The 23,032-nt window shown below is 38.2% G+C and overlaps 1 protein-coding gene across 1 annotated transcript in view; it reads left to right on the plus strand.

Moving 5' to 3' along the window:
* Window positions 1-23,032, plus strand: part of TAF3 (TATA-box binding protein associated factor 3) — a 150,608-nt gene that overhangs the window by 10,566 nt on the left and 117,010 nt on the right. The window contains exon 2 of the mRNA XM_075925999.1: window positions 1,630-1,872. Coding sequence (XP_075782114.1) covers window positions 1,630-1,872 — 243 coding nt within the window. The remainder of the gene's footprint in view (window positions 1-1,629; window positions 1,873-23,032) is intronic.

Consider the following 23,032-nt stretch of genomic DNA (forward strand, 5'->3'; position numbering starts at 1 on the left):
GCTTTGCTCCCCGTCCCCCTGGTCTGCAGACCAGGGGGACAGGGAGCAAAGCAGAGCAAAGCCACGGAGCCCGAGGGCAGCGGGACAGCCATGGCGCGTCTGGGCTGTCCCGCTGCCCCCGTGCTCCGTGGCTTTGCTCCGGACACCTGTGGTACAGCAGCTGGGGCGCTGCCAGTTGGTCCCGTAGCGCCGCTCTGGGCGCTACTGGACCAACCGGGCAGCACCCCAGCTGTTCTGCCCCAGGCGTCCTGATTCAGCCACTGCTGGTCAGATTCAGCAGCGGCTGAATCAGGACGCCTGGGGCAGAGCAGCTTGGGTGCTGCTGGGTTGGTCCAGTAGCGCCGAGGAGCGGCGGCGCTACTGGACCAACCCAGCAGCACCCCAGCTGCTCTGCCCCAAGCGTCCCCAAGTCAGCCGCTGCTGAAACTGACCAGTGGCTGACTACAGGAAGCCCCTGCCCCGGGCTCCCTGGAATCAGCCGCTGATCAGTTTCAGCAGCAGCTGACTTGGGGATGCCTGGGGTTCTTAAGTTGAATCTGTACGTAAGTCAGAACTGGCGTCCAGATTCAGCCGCTGTTGAAACTGATCAGTTTCAGCAGCGGCTGAATCTGGACGCCAGTTCCGACTTACATACAGATTCAACTTAAGAACAAACCTACAGTCCCTATCTTGTACGTAACCCGGGGACTGCCTGTACTCGTAAACATTTTTGAAAAGGCTTTTAATCCTCATGCTTTGGTGCTTAACAATATCCTGTTGGAGATTATCAAGAAATCTGTGATGAGAGACATACCATGCCACATTTGCCTACTGTCTTGTCTAGTTCTTTTTAAGCATCTGGTACTGGCTGTTGTTAGTGATGGGATGCTGGATAAAATGGACTTTAGGTCTGATCCACTGTGGCACTTCCAATGTTGCTCTCAGTATATGGACCAATCAGAGTTACTGAGATGTCAGTGAAAGAGATTTGTGTATATGCTAACATCATTTTGAAGGGTACTTTCCTTTATGCTTCAGTGTTGGGCTAATACTTGTGGGAATACAGTAGAGGAAAAACAATAGATACTGGAAGTGGAGTTGGTGAGTCAGTAGGTGGTAGGTCCTAGCATAGTGATAGGAGACACTAGGTTACTATCTTTATACAAGGCATTAAACTAAGGTCTTCACCACTTGGCCATAAACTCTCAGAAAAAAGAGGTGTTAGCCATTGTATCCTGCATAAATTGCATCTTACATTCTCCTAACCAAATCTTCCACTGCAATAGGAGTGGGTTACAGTATTTTTCTCTTCGGACATAATTTTGAACTATTGCTGTGTCACCACAGTCCCACCCTCTCCCACTGTGCTTTTGCTTGGAGGGTGAAGTGAATGCTATAGTTCTAGTTTATAAAGCACTATAGGATCCATGTGTAGTTCTGACAATTTAATTTTAGCCAAATATGTTGCATATAAGCTGCTGTTAGGTTAATAAAAGTTTAAATGATCGATTTTACTTCTGATTAAGAAGTAATTATTTTATTTCTGATTAAGAAATTTCCTGTGCACTGAATGTGCTTATATTGTTCATTACAAAACTAAGTCAAATTTTTTCAGAACAGATTTTGACACAAATTATTTTTTGTTTACAGATGGCCGTACAGATCCAATTTTGGATGATGTAGGTGAAGCCTTCTCACTTATGGGGGTTAACCTGCATGAGCTGGAAGATTACATACACAATATTGAACCTGTCACTTTCCCACATCAAATCCCTTCATTTCCTGTCAGCAAAAACAATGTCCTACAGTTTCCCCAGCCTGGAAGCAAAGATGCAGAAGAGAGGAAAGAATACATTCCTGATTACATGCCACCTATTGTCTCATCTCAAGAAGGTGCGAAATTAATATTTTCCCCCCCTTTTTGGTTTTCATTTGTGTTTTGAGTGTTAACATATTTGTTTACATTTTTTAGCTGCCCAAATTGTGCCACCAATAACAGTGGTTTTATAAAGCACTCATCAGAGCATACCACAAATAGTGAAATACAGTCATACTGTCTAATCAGCCATGCTACTGCTTTATTTTGCTTGATAAAGTTACGTTTATATTTTCTGTTTTTATTATACTTTGCCTTTAAAGTGTTAAAATACTTTACATATCTCTAATACTCTCTATCTGAGGATCTCAGGTCATTAAATAAGTTAATGAAAGCCTCTGTGGGGTGACAAAACCATTCTTTTTCCCTTTAACCTAATGTTTAAAATGCTGTTGACAACTAGAAATGAAGTTAATTAAAAAAGCTGAAGTGTATTTCAGGTACTCCACTTGCTTCTTAGTCTCTTGCCAATTTTTAAGGTTTTACAGTTACACTTTATTTTTAAATGTCTTCCTCTCTCCTGTTGAATAAAAGAACCATACAAATGGAGGAGGAAGGTGAAAATGCCTTCACAGAAAGTGCGGTGAGAGAGCAACTTTTATTCTGTGAAATACATAAAATCTGGTGTTAATTATAACAATTATTGAAAGCGGTAAAAATGAAGGAGATGTGTTTGTTGTGTTTTTGGTAATATCTTCAGGTACAAGAATCTTGGATGCTAATCAACAATAGAAGGTTAAAAAAAAATCTCAGATCAGACATAAATAGGCAGTCTTTTGATGACAGGTACAAATAACATTTTTCAAGCATATGTAGCACTGGGAATTAGGAAGAAATATACAAAATAGAACAAGATATTTGCTGTGAAGAATATACAGTTAACAGAATTCTAATGAGGCATTTACTACTTCAGAAGTAAATAATGTTCAATAGAATGTGTATCATACAAAAACCTCACTTAAGAACTTGGGCTCAAGATGCTAAATGTTGAAATGTAGGCAGAAACCCCTTACAATATCAAAATGAACCAAAAAATCATTTCCCCTTATTGACAACACAAAATAGATCTTGTTGCTGTTCTGCCACAAATGATGTCCACAGTTGTTTTTCTATTATTGATATTTATAGTGACTACCACAACAGGGTCCAGGTTAATGAAAGAGGCTCCTAAGCCCTACAGCAGTACAAATAATAATTAAACTAATTTAATTATTTGAATATTTTCTGCCTTTTATACCATGTACAGATATATAGATTTAACCATAATGTGCTACAATTAAATTATCTTAAAATATTCAAAATGACTGCAAGAAACAATTTTCTGAAATCAGAACAATGCCCTGAAATTTTTTTTTCCAGATATGCAGCCTTCACATTTAGTTTCAGGCTGTCTAGACTGGCATGATTTTGCGGAAATACTTTTAATGGAAAAGTTTTTCCATTAAAAGTATTTCCGCAAAAGCACGTCTAGATTGGCATGGATGCTTTTCCGCAAAAAGTGCTTTTGCGCAAAAGCTTCCGTGGCCAGTCTAGACACAAATTTTGCGCAAGAAAGCCCCAATCGCCATTTTAGCCATCGGGGCTTTTTTGCGCAAAACAGTTCTTCCCTGTCTACACTGGCCCTGTTGCGCAAGTATTCTTGCGCAAGAGGGCTTTTCCCCGAGCGGGAGCGTGAAAGTATATGCACAAGAAGCACTGATTTTGTACATTACAAAGTCAGTGGTCTTGTGCAAATTCAAGCAGCCAGTGTAGACAGCTGGCAAGTTTTTGCGCAAAAGCACTTGCTTTAGCGCAAAATCTTGCCAGTCTAGACGCACCCTCACTGTTTAAAAGACTGAGGTTTTTAACTACCGACAAAGAAATATTTTAATATGTTTTTACTTAACATAACCAAAATAAAATGTAAATAGTGGCAAAAATATTGTTCAAAGATGAAAGATTAAAATCTTTTCATTGGGAGGCTTGATAAAAGGTTTGGTTTTTAAAACATTTTTAAATTAATTCTTCAAAGACACCATAAGAATACAAAGCAAGAGGTAACCATAGGGCACCTAAAACATAATTTTAAGGAAATACTACAATTATATCAATTATGATGTCTTAAAAACAGCAATTTTTGTATATCTCAATTTATGGTTCAACTTGAGACCCCTTAAAGGGACTGATTCCCGCCCCCCCCCCCCCCCATATGGTTCTGCACATTTACTCTGTTATAATTAGGCAACTTTAAGGGGTTTCAAATTTGGTATCCAAAATCACTAGCTACTTTTGTAAATGTTGGCTTTAAAATATAGTAGAGATCAAGTCCAAGAGAGAACTCAATGTAACTGTAGCACAATATCTGTAATATTCGTCTCATCTTTTTGTATATATACTAACTCAGTATGGCATGATAGCTAAATACAAAATGAGACCAGATATTTATATGGAGGCAATTGTGCTTTTCTTTGTAAGTAATTTTTACATTTTTTTCTCTTGCAAGTTAGATCCAGGAGTTAGATTAGAACAGTCCTTATAAATATTGTAGGAATCCTTTTAACACCTGAAGCAAGAAGATACTATTTCCCGAGTTGGACAGGAACCAGGAAAACTTCTAATGCCCAAGGCTAGTGTATCAAAGGGACTACAAACACAGGTTTTTTTAAATAAATAAAGGACTTTATACAAATTTAAACAAGTATTGCATTGAACATAACTCTGCTATAGTTGCTGTATCATGCTTACATATAGTTTAGGGCATTTTTCTAATATAGTAAATTTTGAATTCGGGATTATGTATATGTTAAAAGTTCATAAATATTTTCAGATCAGTATTTTTGGGGTATGTAAAATGGATCAGGAGGATGGGTTCTCAACATCTGGTTTTATTTTATTAACAAAAGTTTGGAGGTAATTTCCTCCCAGAAATGCTATAGAACTCTCCCTCAAACAGTCTCTAAAGAATCACATGATACAGCAGTTGACTGTATTGTCAGCTGATTTTATGGAAATGTAAAACTTCTGCCTGTGTTAATAGTTAAATTTAATAGTTCAATGTGTTGAGTGACTTTATGTAGTGATAGATACAGCGGTACACAATGAAGTGAGGTGATGTGCACACTTACTGTAGATCATATGAAACTTGAATATTACTTATTTTAAGGCAGTACTTGAAAACTGTAAGTTTATGTTTAGTTTGATAGTAAGGCTGAGCAAAGTTCATTCATGTTATGATTAAATTATTTTTATGGATATTCAGATATTAACAGTGACACTAAGTATTATGTAATTGTAATTAGTCATTTCCATAATACAAACTTTGGATTTTTCATGTTCACTTTTTAGAGAACATTTGCATCAAAACCTGTGTTTAATATGCACCATGACCAGTAGGTGTTGCTAGCCCACTTCTTAAAATTCAAGTTGCAATTGTTTTCTGGGCCTGCAAATACTTATTGCCACTTTCTTTAGAATCAGTGTTGGATGTTCAAGGAATGTAGTCTGTTCAGCTACATTGGCTGATTACTTAACTATTTTGTCAGTCTTATTACCAAAAGCCATTAAGACAAAATTTTATACTGTTCTATACACATATGATCCAAATGCTGAATTTAGAATATGCACTCTTTATGGCTCTGCTTAATATTAATGTTCTGAGCAGCGAAAAGGCACCTTGTTTTTCATGACCTATCTTGGCTATTAGCATTAGCTTTGAGGTTAGTACTTTAGGACAAATTCTCCTCGTAAGTATTATAACTGAAAGGAGAATGTGGCTGCTCATATTAAGTCTAGAGTGCCATATTTCATTAACTAGACTAGAAGACTTGGCATGTATGTCAAGTGTATAAATTATATGGATTTGTGTATAAATAAAGATTTCTATAATACATCTGATTCATCATTACTATGTTTGATGTTGGGGTTTTAGTAGTGTTTTTACAACTGAAACTTCAGGGAAATTTTATGCCAGTGTGTCATGATGTTCACATTCTGCCTATTTTTAGTTATTCCCCCTTTTGTTTTTACTGAGTTGTTTTAGTGCTGTTGTCACTGTAATGTCATGGTGAACTTGTAAAATAGATTATTTTTTTTTAAGAAAAAAATAAATTGGTTGCAAAACACGATGGTCATGCTTTATTTCTCTCACTTTAATTAGAAAAACATACTCTTTTGCTATAGTATCAACCAATTTCAGTGAAGCTGATGTTTCAGTTAAAGTAATCATATAGATACTAGGTAATTTAAAAAATCTAGATACACAACCAAAGGGAATAGTAATAAATTAATATTTGTATTATGATAGCACCTTCAGGGCAGACCCCAGTTGTGTTGGTCACTACAGTGTAGTTCCTCAAAATTAAAAAAAATACTCCTGTCCCAAATACTGATTCTACATGTGCGTTAAGTAACCCTGTCTCTTAGCCACTTAGAACCCAGTTCTAAATTTATGTGATTGACATACAATATGTATTCCTTTAAAAACGATAACCAGGGCTCGACAAAGCATTGAATCTGCTCGCCCGGGGCGAGTAGATTTCAGCCGGGCGCCCTGTTTGTTTGTGGCAAGTGCAATACGGTTGTTGTGCATGAGCAGTGTGGGGCTGGCGAGTGGCTTTCGCCGCCGTTCGTCAAGCCCTGATGATAACTATTCATTTTGTCTTCTCTCTCCTAATTCCCTCAGGTTATTAAGGCACATACTCTGTGCACAGCTTTTACACTGGGATGAGAGAGAGTAAAATAGGTACTTGGTATACTCTTAAGTGTGCATCAGTTTTTAATGTTCTATTATACTCACATCAGATTTTTCAGGATATCTTAGTTCTTTAATGACCATGCAACCGTTGTGGTCACCCATTCATTTGTTCCTTTCTGGGAGGCCTATTGCTCCAAAGAGGCATGAGAGGAAGATGTTTGCAGTTCTGCCCTTTGGGCACAGTTGCAGTCTCCATGGGGCTCATCTAGACTACAGGGAACAATTGAAAGAAGATTGCATATCTTCTTCCAATCGCATTTTCGAAAGCTCTGCTTTCGAAAATGAAAGTAATTAAGATGCGGCTTTTTTGGCAAACCGCCCCCTTTGTCGAAAAGCTGCATAAACCTCCTTTTTTGAGAAAGAGCAGCTTTTCGAAAGTGCGAGCGGAAGAAGATATGCAAATTCCCATGGGATTTGCATATCCTTTTTCAACCGTTCCGCGTAGTCTAGATACGCCCCATGTTACTTCATAGTTCCCCTAGAGAGAGAGAGAGCTTAGCTTTTGTTTTGGAAAGTTTCTGTAGCCTCTGCCTCTTGTTTTTCAGGCTCTGCCATTAGAGATTATTTTAAAACAAATGTAATTAGTAGTGGGGGTTCAGTAGCATATTCAAGAGCTAGCTTCATGTTTTTAATCACTGATCCAGAACCAGTTCTGGGCACAATTTTGTCCTAATTATTAGTAACTTTATCTGATGTATCTTGCCTTGACAGTTCAGAACTTAAAAATGTCATTCTTATGACAGTCTTGCTTTTCTTCTGTGTTAGTGCTGATGTGATATTAAGTAAAGACTCTTAAGTAAGTTGTCATGGGATAAGAGGGAAGGTCGTTTCATGAATTGATATAACTTGTTAAAAGACAGGAAACAAAAGGTAGGAATAAATGTCCAGTTTTCAGAATAGAGAGAGGTAACTAGTGGTGTTCCCCAGAGATCCATACTGGGACCACCCCTGCTCAACATATTTATAAATGATCTGGAGAAAGCGATAAACAGTGAGGTAGCAAAAATAAACTGCTCAAGATACTTAAGACCAAAGCAGACTGAAGAGCGTCAAAAGGACCTCTCAAAACTAGATGATTGGGCAACAAAATGGCAAATTAATTTTAATGCTGATAAGTGCAAAGTAATGCCCATTGGAAAAAATAATCCCAACTATACATACAGAATGAGGAGGACTAAATGAGGTATTACCACTCGAGAGATCTTGGAGTCATAGCTTTCTGCAAACATCCACTCAATGTGCAGCAGCAGTCAAAAAAGGAAACAATGTTAGGAATAATTTAAAAAGTGATAGAGAATATCTTATTACTTTTGTAAAAATCCATGGTATGCCCACATCTTTGATACTGCGTACAGATGTGGTTGACTCATCTCAAAAAAGATATCTTGGCATTGGAAAAAGTTCAGAAAAGGTCAATAAAATGATTAGGGGTTTGGAATGGGTGCCATATGAAGAAAGATTAAAAAGACTTTTCAACTTAGAAGAGAGGAAACTAAGGGGGGAACTCTATAAAATAATGACAGGTATGGAGAAAGTGAATAAGGAAAAGTTATTTACTTGTTTCCATTACATAAGAACTAGGGGTCACCAAATGAAATTAATAGGTAGCAAGTTTAAAAGAAACAAAGGAAGTTTTTCTTCCCGCAACTCACAGTCAACCTGTGGAACTCTTTGCCAGAGAATGTTGTTAAGACCAAGACTCTAACAGGGTTTAAAAGAGAACTAGGTAAATCCATGAAGAATAGGTCCATCGTTACTTATTAGGTAGAAATGGTATTCCTAGCCTCTGTTTGGCAGAGGCTGGAAATGGGTGACAGATCACTTGATGACCTGTTGTGTTGACTTCCTCTGGGGCACATGGCATTGTCCACTGTTGTAAGACAGTATTCTGGACTAGATGGACCTTTGGTCTGACCCAGTATGGCCATTTTGATGTTATTAGACCCTAATAATCACCAGAAACCAGTGCTCATTGTACCTGAAAGCATGGAAACCCAACTGTCAAATTATATAACTTATTAAACTATCTGTAGTTTGCTAGATATTAGCTGCTAAAATCACATTGGCATTGAAGAGAGGTATGGAAAACCAAGATGGTAATCAAAATAACATGATTTTCAGGTCTGATAATATCATGGGCTACTAATACTAGGAATGTAATTGTATAAAGCATTAAGCTTCACAATGCTATAAAGCATTAGTGTCTACCTACAGGGATTTGATATATCAGATTTTGAAACTGTCACTAGACTCTTATTCTAGCATTGCTTTTTTTCCCCCCCTCGAATCCAGAACTGAATATAGCAAGTCTTGGATCTCAAACCTGTGTAATTTCAATCTCATTTCCTCAAGGGTTAAACAAAGCCAGTGACTTTTTAAACAGCGTGTGGTAGGATTTCTAGATGCCTAAGAAGGAATATCTGGATATTGACTTTGACAGAGAAACCTAGTTTATCAAATGACATTGTCCTTACTTTGTTTGTAGCCTTTCTGCTCTCTTCCACTCCCTGCCATTTAATCCTATGGAGTACAGCTTCATTATATACCCCCACAGTAAACTGCACTGGTGCTTTAAAAGCAGCAATGAAATTTTCAGCAGAGCTATTCCAGTATACTAGTCTATGCAGAACACTATTACATATCAACAAACAGGTACTGTGTAATCAACCAATTTGAAGCATAGTGGGCACTGGTAGAGGATCAACTTGGAACACTTTGCTCCTGGCTACTAGCCATGCCTGGTTGCTGCGTATTGCAAGCTCTGTGTCAAGTTGCTTTAGCAGTCTATGCACTCTGCTAAGTGTCAGACGCTGATTGCTTTTGTGCGAATGAGTCTCCATGTATGCATCAATCTAGCAAGGAAGAAGCAACAGGAGAAACAGACAAAATGAGAAAGGCAGCCAAGCTTGAGAAGCAGACAGAGGAAAGCCATTGGGAAAGAGCCAATAGGAGAGGCAGGTTTAAAAGGAAAAAGAGAATATGAGATGGCAACAAAAAAGTACAGAAAATGTCTGGTTTAATTCTTGCCATTAGGCAACCAGAAAAATAACTCCCCTCTGGCATAATGAAGTTGTCTTCATAATTATAACTATATATATGTCAATCCAAAACATGGCTCCAGTGGAAATAATGCAAGGAAAAAAAGGAAGATTAAAAGAGACCAGAAATGTAGATTGAAGTCGAATAGATTTTCATCGTAAGATCTATTTTGTAAGCATCACAGGCAAAAATTCAGTTTAGTGGGTACTTCAGGAAAACTTCACCCATAGCACAAACCCGATAACATGGTTGTGCTCTGTAGACTTGAATGAGAAGGATTTTCAAAGGCAAACCTAGCAGTTAAATAACTCCCACTGAAAATCAATGGAAGTTACATGCTGAACTGCAGTTTTGCCTTTGAAAATCTGCCTCTGCTTCTCTGTAATGAGTAGTGCCCTACAGAATTCACGGTCCAGTTTCATGGTCATAGGATTTTAAAAATTGTAAATTTCATGATTTCAGCTGTTTATATCTGAAATTTCATGCTGTTGTAAAGGAAGTGATCTTGACCCAAAAAGGAACTATGGGAGTGTCGCAATATTATTGTTGGAGGGGGAGTATGCAGAACTGCTACCGAGGGATGTTAACTACTGGTTAATTGACTAATTGAGTAGTTAATTATTGCTTAGTTGACTAATCGAGTAGTTAACATCCCTAATTGACTAATTGAGTAATTGATGGATTTTCCATCAACTACTTGATTAGTTGATAAGGGGGAAAGCTCTCCCACTGTGGAGTCGCAGCATCCCAGGAGCGGTGCAAGATGGGACTGTTCAGTCCTGGCTTGTGCTGCCCCCGGGAACTAACCCTGTGGTGGGTTACTCCACAGTAGCTCCTGGGGGGGGGGGGGCGTGAGCTGGGGCCCTGAACAGTCCCAGCTTGTGCCACCCCTGGGATCCTGTGGCTCTGCCCTCCCCTGCACCATGGAGACTGCTGCAGGGAGCTGTCTTAAAAGCTGGCTCCCAGCACCAGCTCCTGCCCGCCCCCCCCCCCCCCCCGCTCCCTTGCTGCCTCTGATACAGAGGGGGCGGGGGAAGCAAGTAATCGAGTAGTCACTCAACTAATCGCTTATATCGCTACTGCTACCCTTATTTCTGTACTGCTGCTGGCATCTCTACCTTCAGAGTTGGGGAGCTGCAGAGTGGCAGCTGCTGGCCAGGAGCCCAGCCATGAAGGCTGGGCTGCTGCTAGTAGCAGTGCAGAAGTAAGGGTGTCATGGTATGGTATTGCCACCCTCACATCTGCACTGCTGCTGTCAGGGCACTGCCTTCAGACTTAAATGCCCAATTAACAGCTGCTGCTCTCTGGCCGCTCAGCTTTGAATGCAGCCCAGAAGTAAGGGAGGCAATAACATAACCCCTTTAAAATAACCTTGTAACCTGCCCGCAACTCTCTTTTGGCTTAGGACCCCAGTTTCATTTTCATTTTCTGGTTTCCCTGTGAAATTCCTATACTATAGGATAAAAGCCCACAAAAGATCAGATTTTACGGGGAAAGACAAGATTTCATGGTCCATGATGTGTGTCTTACATGCCTGTGTATTTGGTAGGGACTTATCATGAGGATTATGGGAGCCAAAATTGAGGTGCATTTGCAAGGGCATGTGGGCTCTATGAATGGTATAGACAGATCTGAAAACATCTTAATCTGTACTTGGGATTTTCAAAAATGTTGCTCATATTCTTTTCTTCAGCAAATAAATTAGGTAAAACTGAAGTACAATGTCAGAAAATACTTAGAATGATGGAAAAATCCAACTTCAGATCAGTTTTAAAAAACTCAACTAATTTCAGCCTCTTGACTGCATCTGAATTTTTCTGCCAACTTCTGTTATAAAAATGGGATTATTAATTTAAAAAAATCTGTTGTAAAAGACCTGTGCAAACAAAATAGAATACTAGCTCTATAGAATAGATAATGAAACTAGGCATACAGAAATTGCCAAAGTAAAGTAAAAAATAGAGAAAATACTTTGTTTTTACTGTTAAGCTACGTCTACACTGTGGCGCTATTTCGGGATACCAGAAGTATCCCTAAATAACTATTCTACGTCTTTAAACACATCCTTTATTTCAAAATAGATTTTGAAATGATAGGCACGCTATTCCAGCATCCCTGTAACCCTCATTCCATGAGGGCTAAGTGACATTTCGGAATAGTGCTTTATTTCGAGATTAGATCGAAATAAGATACGCAATTTGTATAGCTCAATTGCGTATCCTAATTTGACCTATGGGTACAGTGTAGATGCACGCTTACAATAGTATTATGTATTACTTGCAAATAAACAGTTTTCAGACAGAAATGTGAGGGTTTTTTAAGTTGACAGTGCCCTTTAAATCTTTTTTAGATTTGTTTTTGATCTGAAGAAGTGGGTCTGGCCCATGAAAGCTCATCGTCTAATAAACCATCTTGTTAGTCTTTAAAGTGCTACATTGTCCTGCATTTTGCTTTAAATCTTGTGTGTAGAAGATTTTTTTCTCTCAAACAATGTTTTTCCAGACCTATTTAATAACTTACAACTTAACATTTCTTGGGGATTCAAAATTAAAATAGCATATACTGTAAAAGCAATGATTCACGTGTCATGCCACCTTCCTACTGTGAATTAATTGACATTGAATTGGTATGAAAGTCCTAAATTTGTTTCAGTGCATTGTGATGTATACATTTGCAATTTTGGCTATAATGGAATTATTCTTTGGGGAGAAAATAAGACTTCACAATAAAAGGCTCCCATTGTCTTGCATAGTTTAAACAAAGAATACTGCCATAATTCTAATTTTGAGGTTCTTTTTCGGTAACACTTTTGTCACTTGCTTTGACTTATCATATAGGATCAGTTTTTCCTTTTGCTGACAATGAGTGACTTTGTTTAGAGCCTCTGTTGTATCCTACACCATGTGCTGCTGCTGTACTTGAGGATTTTATTTCATCTGGAGCATCCGACACCTTTGTGGCTTAGAAAGCATACGTTTCAAATTAGGTTATTGTCTGGTAGTTGTACATTACTGTTCCCAAGCTTCTCAGACTTTTTTCTGCATCCTGCACAGAATATTTTTGGTGACTCCAGGGGGGAAAAAATTGAAAATCTAGCCACAGTTTCAAACAGGATAAGTGAAAGGTGCAATTAACCTATTTTAGGGACTGACCTTGTAACTTCATTATATTTCAGTCATTGCAGCATGCTGGACTTTTTTCTTTACCTCCTAATACTCTCAGTTTTCTCTCCCTTTTTCTCCCTGTGGACCTCCCAAAATATTTAATTTTCTGAAAATGTAGCTGATTTTTTAGCCATTGGTTAAAAGGTTAGGAATTGCTGCTAAACTACAGATTTGTAGCCACTTTTGAGAAAAATACCTCTACTTTGTTAAATAATGATTTCATGCAGCTAGCTGTAGCCTGGTTGTTTCTGAACAGAGACTGGCAGATTTTACTCTCTCTCTCTCTCTCTCTTTTTAACTCTTACTCTTTTTCAGGACTTATGTATTAATGTAATACTAAAAGACTTCACCATTATCATTATTGTCCTTTTAAAAGCTGCCCACATAACACAAACCTAACTCTGGATCTACTAATAAGAGAATTGTTTTCCATACTTTTACCAATCCATACATTTTAATCTTTTTTTACATGCTGAAGGATTACCCTCTTTTTGTGGGACAGTGGATATATTCGATTTTGAGAAGCTTAGGGCTCAGGTTCCCTTGCTGCATGAAATATGTGGCTGCAGCAATGGCTGTGCTATTTGCATGAGAACTCTAACAAATAGTTGGAGTGTGGACAGATTTCTAATGGGCTTAAATGTTCATATCATCATGTTGTCCAGTCATGATCTATATCTAATTCTTAGCTTTCATTGGTGCTACATGAGTAGTGAATTCTAGACCTCATTTTTTTTCCAGCATAGACAAGGCTAAAGTGGTTAAATTACTTATCACATGTCTCTGCAAACAAATCAGTGGCAAATACTGACTACCAATATTTTAATTTCTGACCTAACACAGATAAGATGTGTTATAGTGTAATTTGCTAGTTTGGCTATAATTTCAGCATCCTCGTCATGTTGTCACATTGGAGTCAACCTTCCAGTTTTCACCTTCGTGCAAATATAGAGAATTTTAGTGTGCTAGATAAATCAGAACTGATTAACTAAGTCTAATGTATAGACAATTTCTCCTTAATTATCTCAATGTAGTATGAGAGAGGTGTCATAGATTCAATTGGATAAGAGGAAATTTTCAGATTAATAGGCTGTGGGAGACGTGGCCCTGTTTCAGGTAATGGGAGATTTTGGATGACAGAAGTTCACATCAAAATTTACAGTTCAGTATTGTTTATGAATTGTTCATTTTTATAGATTTTGAGGTTGGGCACGTTTATAGGTTTCTGATATCTGAAAATAAATATCTGAATAGGTTCGTTTCTTCTGAATAAGGTTATATGTTTATCACTTAAGACGGTTGCCTGATTTAATCACATTTATATCTATATTTTGATTAAAGGCTCAAATAATTTGACTTTTCCATAACTGTAGATATAACTTCCATAACTTTCGATCTATCAATTTGCAATGTGATATCAGACCTAAGCAGGTTAGGCATGGTTGATACTTAAACCAAGACTGAGAAACACAGGGCTTCCAGTTGGTGTGGCAGTAAGTTACAGATCTTTCTCTTAGAATCAAACTGATCTCACATTTTTTAAGTGAAGAGACCATTAAGTGTTTTTTTGGATGGGAAGATAAGCCAAGTTTAACCACTTTTTTTTTAATGGTCCTGTGATGGCTAATATGAGAGTCATTGTAGCTCCAGTGTCCTGTGCAAATTACAGCTTGTTACACTTCACATAAGTTTCCAAGAAAAAGGAAGGTTGTTTGCTCTTTCCCTCTTAAATACTGTGGTGGTAAATGGCTGCTGCTGTTCCTTTCTAGAGGGACCTTATTTCAGCAGTGGATGGAGGAATAGCTGTATATTCATATCACAGGGATGAAAGGTGCTGTTCTTCAAATATTATAAAAGTATCTGTAGATGGGGGAATGGCACTGGTGTGTGTGTGTGTGTGTGTGTGTGTGTGTGTGTGTGTGTGTGTGTGTGTGTGTGTGTGTGTGTGTGTGTGTGTGTGTGTGTGTGTGTGTGTGTGTGTGTGTGTGCCTGAGAAGTGTTATTTAGTGGAAGTGCCACATAATCTATTTTAAATATATAAAGCCATATACTTTCTTGTTTCTATAGCTATTTTATCTTAAAATGGGTTCATTTTTCAAGGTTTTATTTGACGTAATTAATATGCTCCTGGCATATTTAAACATTAACACTTTTTTTTACTTGGTTGTGTGCAACACTGATTATGTCTGACAGACACAATTGGGAATAGCATAGAGGAAATAATAGTTCTTGACCAATCAGTAAAACTCAGGAAGTCCCGGTGCCGTAGGAAGGGAGAGAAACTCACTTTTCATTTCCTCTTGAGTCCAGTGTGTTCAGATTAACTTTAAAGGCGTGTAAGATGCAGCTCTGAGCATTTGGTCTGCAGTAGAATGTTACCTATGTATGGAGCCCATCTCAGCAGGCGGCTAGTGACCAGCCAAAAAAGCTCTCATAGCTCAGTTGCTGGGATATCCTATTGCAAATTGAATATGAAACAAGGATACACTTGGTTTTACATGACAAACTTTAAAGCATTCATTAAAGAGATTTTATTTCTGTTTCAACTATTTTAAAGCCACAGACCTATTGAAGGTGATTTTTTTACTAGATTTGATTTGTTTCTTGAGAATTTGCAGATTTGAGAACTGGTAAAAATTCATAGTTTTAATTATACTACTTAATTCTTTACGTGTTCAAAGCACTATCTTACATAATCACTATGCTTTTTTAAAATTGCTTTGCTCGTCCTTTTCTCTCTTTTGTATGGGTATACATATATAAACTATGTATTTACAGTAGCACATAACAGATTAAAAGTGTAGTTTTATAAGAAGATATAAATGGGGATCTGTAAGGAGCACCTGCTATCATTCTGTTTAATGTACTTTTACTGGGATTTTCAAGGGAGCCTAAGAGAGTAAGACATCTAACTCCCATAAGGATTAGGACACCTGACCCCTTTTGGCTTCTTTGAAAATTGCAGGTTTAATATCTTCAAGAGCCTTTCATACAGTTATGTTAAATTTCATTGAGACTGACAAATGAAGGCATTTCAAATTTAAAGTTGAAATTCTGCCACTGTCTTGCTACCATGCAATTCTTAACTTGCTTAGCTGTACCTAGAAATTGCAGCCTCTGTGGTAGATAACGCAGCTCATGCTGACTCCAAACACAGGCAGTACCTATGCACAATGGGTTAATTCTCTAGCCCCTCATTTGAAATGTAGGTGATTGCTAGGAAAAAATTAAAATACAAGTGCATGCAAACTAAATATTTAAGGAGGTGTTCGGAGTCCTTTTCTTAGCAGGCGCAAAGAAATCTTATCTAATTATTTTACTGATTAATTTCTTGAAAGTATTTGAGTCACAGTGATTCAGGATGAATCTCTGTATGTCTCCAAAAACTTAGTAAAATTCTACTTTTTCTCCTATTTAAAGAGAGAACCCTCCATACACATCCATACCACTGCATACACCCCTTCAAAAAGCCTAAATAAAGCCCTGAGCAAGTAACTTCCCTTAAAAGGGACATTAAAATAACAGTTAGATGAACTATCCTCCCTTGCTATAAGCATTAACCACTATTCTTATTTATAGGTTAGGTGGAAGGGGCAGGGTAAGGCATGGCCAAGAATTGCTGACATAGAAAAGTCTTAATTAAACTGAGGAAGAGCTGGGGGATATGACCATATTGTAACTGAACAGAGTACTTTACTATCCTAACTGCTGTGTCGCCTAAAAACTGGTTGTCACCATTCTGTTCAAAACAAAACCGTTGAAATGCCTCCATTGTGCAGTGTAAAAATAATGTAAATAGAAATTTGGCCTAAACCCATCTCTCCTAAATTTAAACCAAATTCCTGATCAGTGCAAATAAACTTTAACTGCGGTATTTTATCAGTTTAGCTTTTACTTTGGTGGCCTTCTCTAGATGTGCCTGTGCTCTGTAGCGGTTCCACCGGAGGCCAAAATCTTGTCAGATCAGGAGCTAAGCAGGATCTGACAAGGGCAATTCTTGGACAGAAGACATGCATGGAACAATTCCAGTGCTGCAGGAAGTCGTGCTGATTAGTGCGTAGTACTCTTCTCTGTGAGAAGCAAGGTATGCTGTTGACTGACATCTTTTAAATGAAATGAAACCGCTAAGTTCTTACCTCTTGTGGTTACTAATGTCGCCATGACATATTTTTCTGGAGTAATATGTTAACCTTCCTGGCTAAATTCCAATTTAAGAAGTTCTGCCTGCCAAAATATCCAGGCCAGTTTCAAATTCATACAGTATTTTGTAAAAAAACAAAACAAAAAACCCTCTTTGGTATTGTTGTGTGCAGTTAAACAGCTTGCTGCATCCTCCTACCAAGAAAGCTACATTTCAGTAATGACTGACGTGACTCTTAGTTGGGGGTCACAATCTGTCCATTGAATGAGTGCAACTAGTTTTTCTGACTTAAAGCAAATAATCCATGCACTTCCCAGAATAACATTTGTCCTGGATTTAAAGAACATTTGAGATAAAAACAGCTATATAAACATAAGATTCTGTTGTATACTCTCCTGAGTGGGGAAACAGGTCAGGCAGAGGAATCCCACCAGAAGCAAATCACACATTTGAGAAGAAGAGACACATATGTACTTGACACACATGCTGCTAACATTCTGAAAACAGAATGGCAAATAACGAATATCAATGTTGATTCTTTTACATAGCTAAACAAAGTTTTCTTCCTTTCACTAATATACCCAAAGATTGACTATTTTCTGGCACTGTGCAGATATTGTTTTCCACACAGTATTTTTATCAGTGTGTACCTACTGAGTGCTCAAATGTCCTAATAATGGGTGCAGTACAAATTCCAAGGAAGGTGCATACATATTTATAAAGTAGTCTGGCATGTGAGGAGGAGGCGTGGTATAAGAAGACCTGGAAGGTGATGCCAGGAGAGGATTATGTGTGATCAAAGGGATACACATTGAGGTTGAATAACGTAACAGTATCAACTTTATAAAATTGAATAATTTAGAACTGTAGTCCCCAGTAAAATGGTTAGCATTTGGACTAGTTTTGCAATGCAACAACGGCACCCATGTGATTTTATACTGAGAAGTCATAGTATGTGGTAGCTACTGGGCTTATCTAAATGGAAAACCCCTGCCAGCTTGAGGGGAATTTAGCTGCTTACTTATTATATCAAAAAAAGCACATTATACATGACACATGTACAAAAACTCAAAGGGCCATGTATGCTGCTAAAACTTTTGGCGTTACCCAGCAGGTACACTAATCTCCTGAGTGTTCATTGCTCTAAGCTTTCATCCAGAGCAAAGGAAGTCAGGACTGGAAGACTTCTGTATTCTGCCATCCCACCTGAAAGATTTGTTTTCTTTTTCCTTTTTTCAAAGCAGTCTGTCTAGACGTACCTGTGCTTCATTCTAATCTATACCATTTTTTTTAGTGTGGCCTTCCTGAATCTCTGGCTCATTTACTTCATGAGATATAAATGAATGCTTTTTCATTTTTCAATAAAACTTAAACAACAAATAGTCTACAGCACCTTAAAGATTAACAAAACATGTAGATGGTATCATGAGTTTTCCTGGGTACAACCCACTTCTTCAGATGAAAGAACTGAAGAGGCTTTTGCTGTAATCTAATTTAATAGGAGACATATTTTGGGAATGTGATGCATCTTTGCTCCAAGCTATCTTAAATTTTGTTTAAAGGAGTAAAATACATTGAACACATTAAAACGATAAAGGCACTTTACCCATCAGAAATACTTATGCTGTAGTATAGTACAGGTTGGACCTTCCTGTCTGATGCCCTGGGGACCTGAGTGGTCCTGAACTACGGAGTTTGCTGGACCAGGAGAAGTCAAGAGTTCCCCCACCCCCTCCTCCTCCTGGCTGGTCGCTCTACTCTTGCTGGGGCTGTACTCCCTGCCGCCTGCCCCACTGCCTCCAGCTCTCTCTTCCCGCATGCCAGCCCTGACTGTGGCTATATCCCCCACCACACCAGCCCTGGACAGAGGCTGACCCTGCTGCCTCCAATCCCGACTGGGGCTGCATCTCCCACAGCACTGGCCTGGTCTGCACACCCAGCTGCTGGCCCCGCTACCTCCAGCCCCAGCCGGGGCTGTGCTCCCGGCCACTGTCTCCAGCCCCAACCAGGGCTGTGTTTCTGAACCTGGCAAGCCGATGCTTACTGGTCCAGGAATATCCATGGTCCTGTCAGACCACGGATGTTGCTGAACCACAGAGTCCCAGATTTTAGAGGTTCAACCTGTAATACTTTGGAGATTCGGATTACTTTCTATTTCCTGTTCCATGATGATCGTTCCCAGTCTCTAGCAAAGGAAATTTGGGCTAGTTTGGACCTCCAAACATTGTGATTCACAAAACAGTGAAATTAATGCAGCTTGCAGCGCATATCTTTCAGACATTAGATACCAAATATAATATATTTACACCCTAATAGATGAAAAGTTGTAAATGCAATATTCATAAACTTTTACTCTAGATTTTTTTTTTTAGTGTTCTACTGTTCTGGAGCACATTAGAATAATTTCATGGTTATCCTTTACTTGTTAAGGATTTATAGGTCTTTAGTTTTCTAGATCTATTTTGACTCTAACTGCTATACAACACAGTACCTTTGTTGTGTTTATGCTGTATCAAAACTGAAATTTTAATTTAATTAAATTTAACAAATGTAGAATTGTTTCTCACAAACTTTCACTCAATTTCTTGTGTGCACAGGATTTCTAGTAGGGTCTCTTTTCCTATGCTGTAAGATTATATAGCTAAGTAATCTGATACTATTTATTAAACAATATATCAGAAAGAACTTCACTTCCTCTGTAATCTAAGATTCATATAGCATTTTTCATTGATTCAGGTCAAGTAACTGAAATGCGTATGCATGAATGGGAAGAATTAAGATTAAAGTGAGCGTCTTACCTAAATGTTCTAAAGTTACTGCTGCTCAATCTGACTGCTGCATTAATGATGGTTTATTTAAAAAAAAAACAAAATGTATTTACTAAAATGTGCTTATTTACATCAATGTTTGTGTTATATAGCTAAACAGGTTTTCATCATTCCACAAAAGTTCACCTTTGGTTTGAGGACAATCATGATATATCTCCAAAGGTAAACACTTATTCTCTAAACTAAGGTGTTTAAAATGGAAATGCCATTGTAACAATACTGATAAGAACACCCAATACACAGGTCCACGACACTTCAGAATGAGCTGCACAATGAAGATCACAAGTAACTGTAGTGAGGTTACTTCTCTTGGAAGTCTTAACATTTGACAATGGCTGGCAGCAATCTCTGTTAAGAAGATGGAAATCTTTGTGGGGGGTGAGGGGGTTTATGAAGAACTAGATTTACGTGGTGTTGCTCAACCCCTTAATTCAAATAATTTTTGTTTTACTCCCTCAAATATATGAGAGAGATTCTGCAAGGTTTTGCCAGCTGATGGGTCCCTACTTCGCAAAATAAGATCCCTGTTGCTCAGGTTCTTAACTTTTATTTAATTTTAATTTTTAATTAATTTTTGTTTTTCTTCAGTTTATTGCTCTGGGGTGGGGCTGTGGAGGAGAGGTTCAGTATGTGGGCTGCCCTCAGGAGAGAGGACTACCCCAGCCCTCTCTCACTGCAGCAGCTTGGGGCCAGGCAAGAAGCACCTTTCTATGGCCTCTGCATCTCCAGCAGGCACAGCAGGGGTGCATATCTCCTGGCTGGGGCAGCTGCAGGTCCAGACCTCTGCTGCATTCCTTTCTGTGGCTGCAGAGCACAAAACAACTGTACTTACACCTGCCTCCCTGATGGAGGAGACCAGCCAGCAATATCCCTGTATGAATGGGAGGGCGCCTTGGGGGTGGGAGGCTCAGGCAGTGCCAGATGGGAGATAGGAGATGGACACTTCTAGCCAGCCTCTTCCACGTTCATGGTGTTCTGTCTTTCCTGTATGGTTTTATAAGAAGCAACTCCATTTCTGGGCACATCCCATTTTCCTGGTACAGTCAAACCCTGACCTTGGTTTAAGTGATAAGAGGAAGTTGCATACTGAATTTTGTAGTCCTAGCTCTTATCATTTAGGAGGAGTTCCTGAACAAACAGACAGACGCACACGCAGAATCACAAACTCTCTCAAATATGTAGTCAAGACAGACTGAAGCTGTATATAAAACTGCAGTGACAAATATGATCATGGTGTCCAGCTGCTTTCCCCCCATGTCTTGAGTCATTAAAGAAAGGCTGCTGGATTACTAGCTGCTGTTGCTCTTATTAATGTTCTAGGGAAGGAAAAAACCCAATCAAGAAAAGGATTATCCTTGTTTGTGATGGATCTGTTCTGTCATTAAACTGAACGAGGTCATCTCTAGCCAAATGCAGCAGGCCTGCCTGTGCACTAAAGTCTGATTCTGCCTGTAATGAGGCATTTGAATGACAATTTTTTCCACAGAAAAACATTCCTCAATTTCCTTTTTTGTGCTGCCTGGATGCCCAAATTAAGCAGGTATCTGACTACTGTACATAGCTTTTAAGACCAGATGAGATTGAATACGTTCACACTTACAGTCATGGTCTTCCAGCATCAAGGTGATACTTCAGTTGCGACTTTGAGAATCCCATAACTTAATCATTTCAAGTTGCACTTTTATACCTGATACACCAGTGGATTTGCTCTGCTGGCTTTGACCTGTTTAATGAACCACTGCAACAGGGAACACATTTCAAAACTGGTTATTGCTGAGCAGTGAGGAAAAGAGAGCTTCAAGCTCTTGAAAGTCTATAAAGTATTCTGCGCATTAACTAAAAGACCTTCATATCTGATAGATTCATGTCTAAGCCATTTCACTTTCCTCAAATATCATATATGCAAAAATTCACAGCAACACACTTCAGTGCAAACCTTAAGCTAAGGGAAGTTACAGTTTATGAATGTTGAGTATGAAGTTTCAAACAGCTACAGTTTTCTTTGTTCTTAAACAAGATTCTTTCAAATGCCATAAAGGCACTAGTCTACATTCACAATTATATGCAAGGCGATTTTGATATTTTAAAACAGTTTTGGTTTAGCAAAATGCAATTAAAAGCATCAGAGAAATGTTGGAAAAATATTATGCCCATTAAACTTGAATGGCTGCATTTTTATGCCAGTTGTTTCATGCATAAATTGCACTTTTAGGCAGAAGTGAAACACATGACACTTTTGCTCCAAAAGGTAATTTTTGGGATTTTTTTTCCTAAGAAAGTTATAAACATCCAAAGGTACAACTCTGAAACTGAAGTAGCAGCTCATTGTTAACTGAAGTTTCAGCACTGTATTGCTAACAGTTGGAAAGACAAAACAGATTTAATAGCAGGAGGTCAGATAGTATAGTCTTCCATCTCTTCTTAAAATATTGCTTTAATTTTAAAAGTGTACATATTTCAACCTGCCTAATAGTGCAACACTGAACCAAGTTAACATTGACAGTTTCTGTGATGGAAAATTCCATTTCTCTTTAAAATTATAACATTTCAGAAGTTACAGTAGGGCAATTGGGTCACCTAGGCTCTCAACCTTTCCAGACTACCGTATCTCTTTTAGGAGTCTGATTTGATTTGTCTGGCTTATTCACAAGTTAAACCTCACTTTAAAACTTTCTTACAAATCCAAGCATAAAAATACAAAAATGTTTTTTCTAATTTTTACCATATAATTATAAAACAATCAATTTGAATAATATACTAATAGTTCAGTGTCTGGTATGTGTATATATAGCAATATAAACAAGTCATTGTATGGAAATTTTAGTTTGTCCTGACTTCACTAGTTTTATTTGTTATGTAGTCTGCTGTAAAACTAAGCAAAATCAAGATGAGTTGATGTACCCCTTTGACCATCTCTGTGTATCTCCAGAGGTCTACATATAGAAAACCACTATCACTCTGGGTAGAGTTGTTCCTTACAGTATATTTTTGAGTTCTGGGACAATCTGGTTTTAAATATCCCAAGTGATAAAGTTTTTACCACTACCCTTGGGGAAAGTTTTTAGCAATCTAATACTAGTTTTGTCAGGGAGCTCTTCATAATAGCCTTGATTTTTTTTCATGCATTTATTTCTAGATACATTCCTGTGAATCACAATAATTTAAATCCCTGCTTAGCATTTAGACTGTCCAGATTTTGTATACGTAGTGTAAAATTTTCAAAAGTACATAAGTGACGTAGGAGTTTAAGCACCACTTCCAAAGTGACTTGTA

This window comes from Pelodiscus sinensis, chromosome 1 (assembly GCF_049634645.1).
Source record: "Pelodiscus sinensis isolate JC-2024 chromosome 1, ASM4963464v1, whole genome shotgun sequence".
In the NCBI taxonomy this organism is placed as follows: Eukaryota; Metazoa; Chordata; order Testudines; family Trionychidae; genus Pelodiscus; species Pelodiscus sinensis.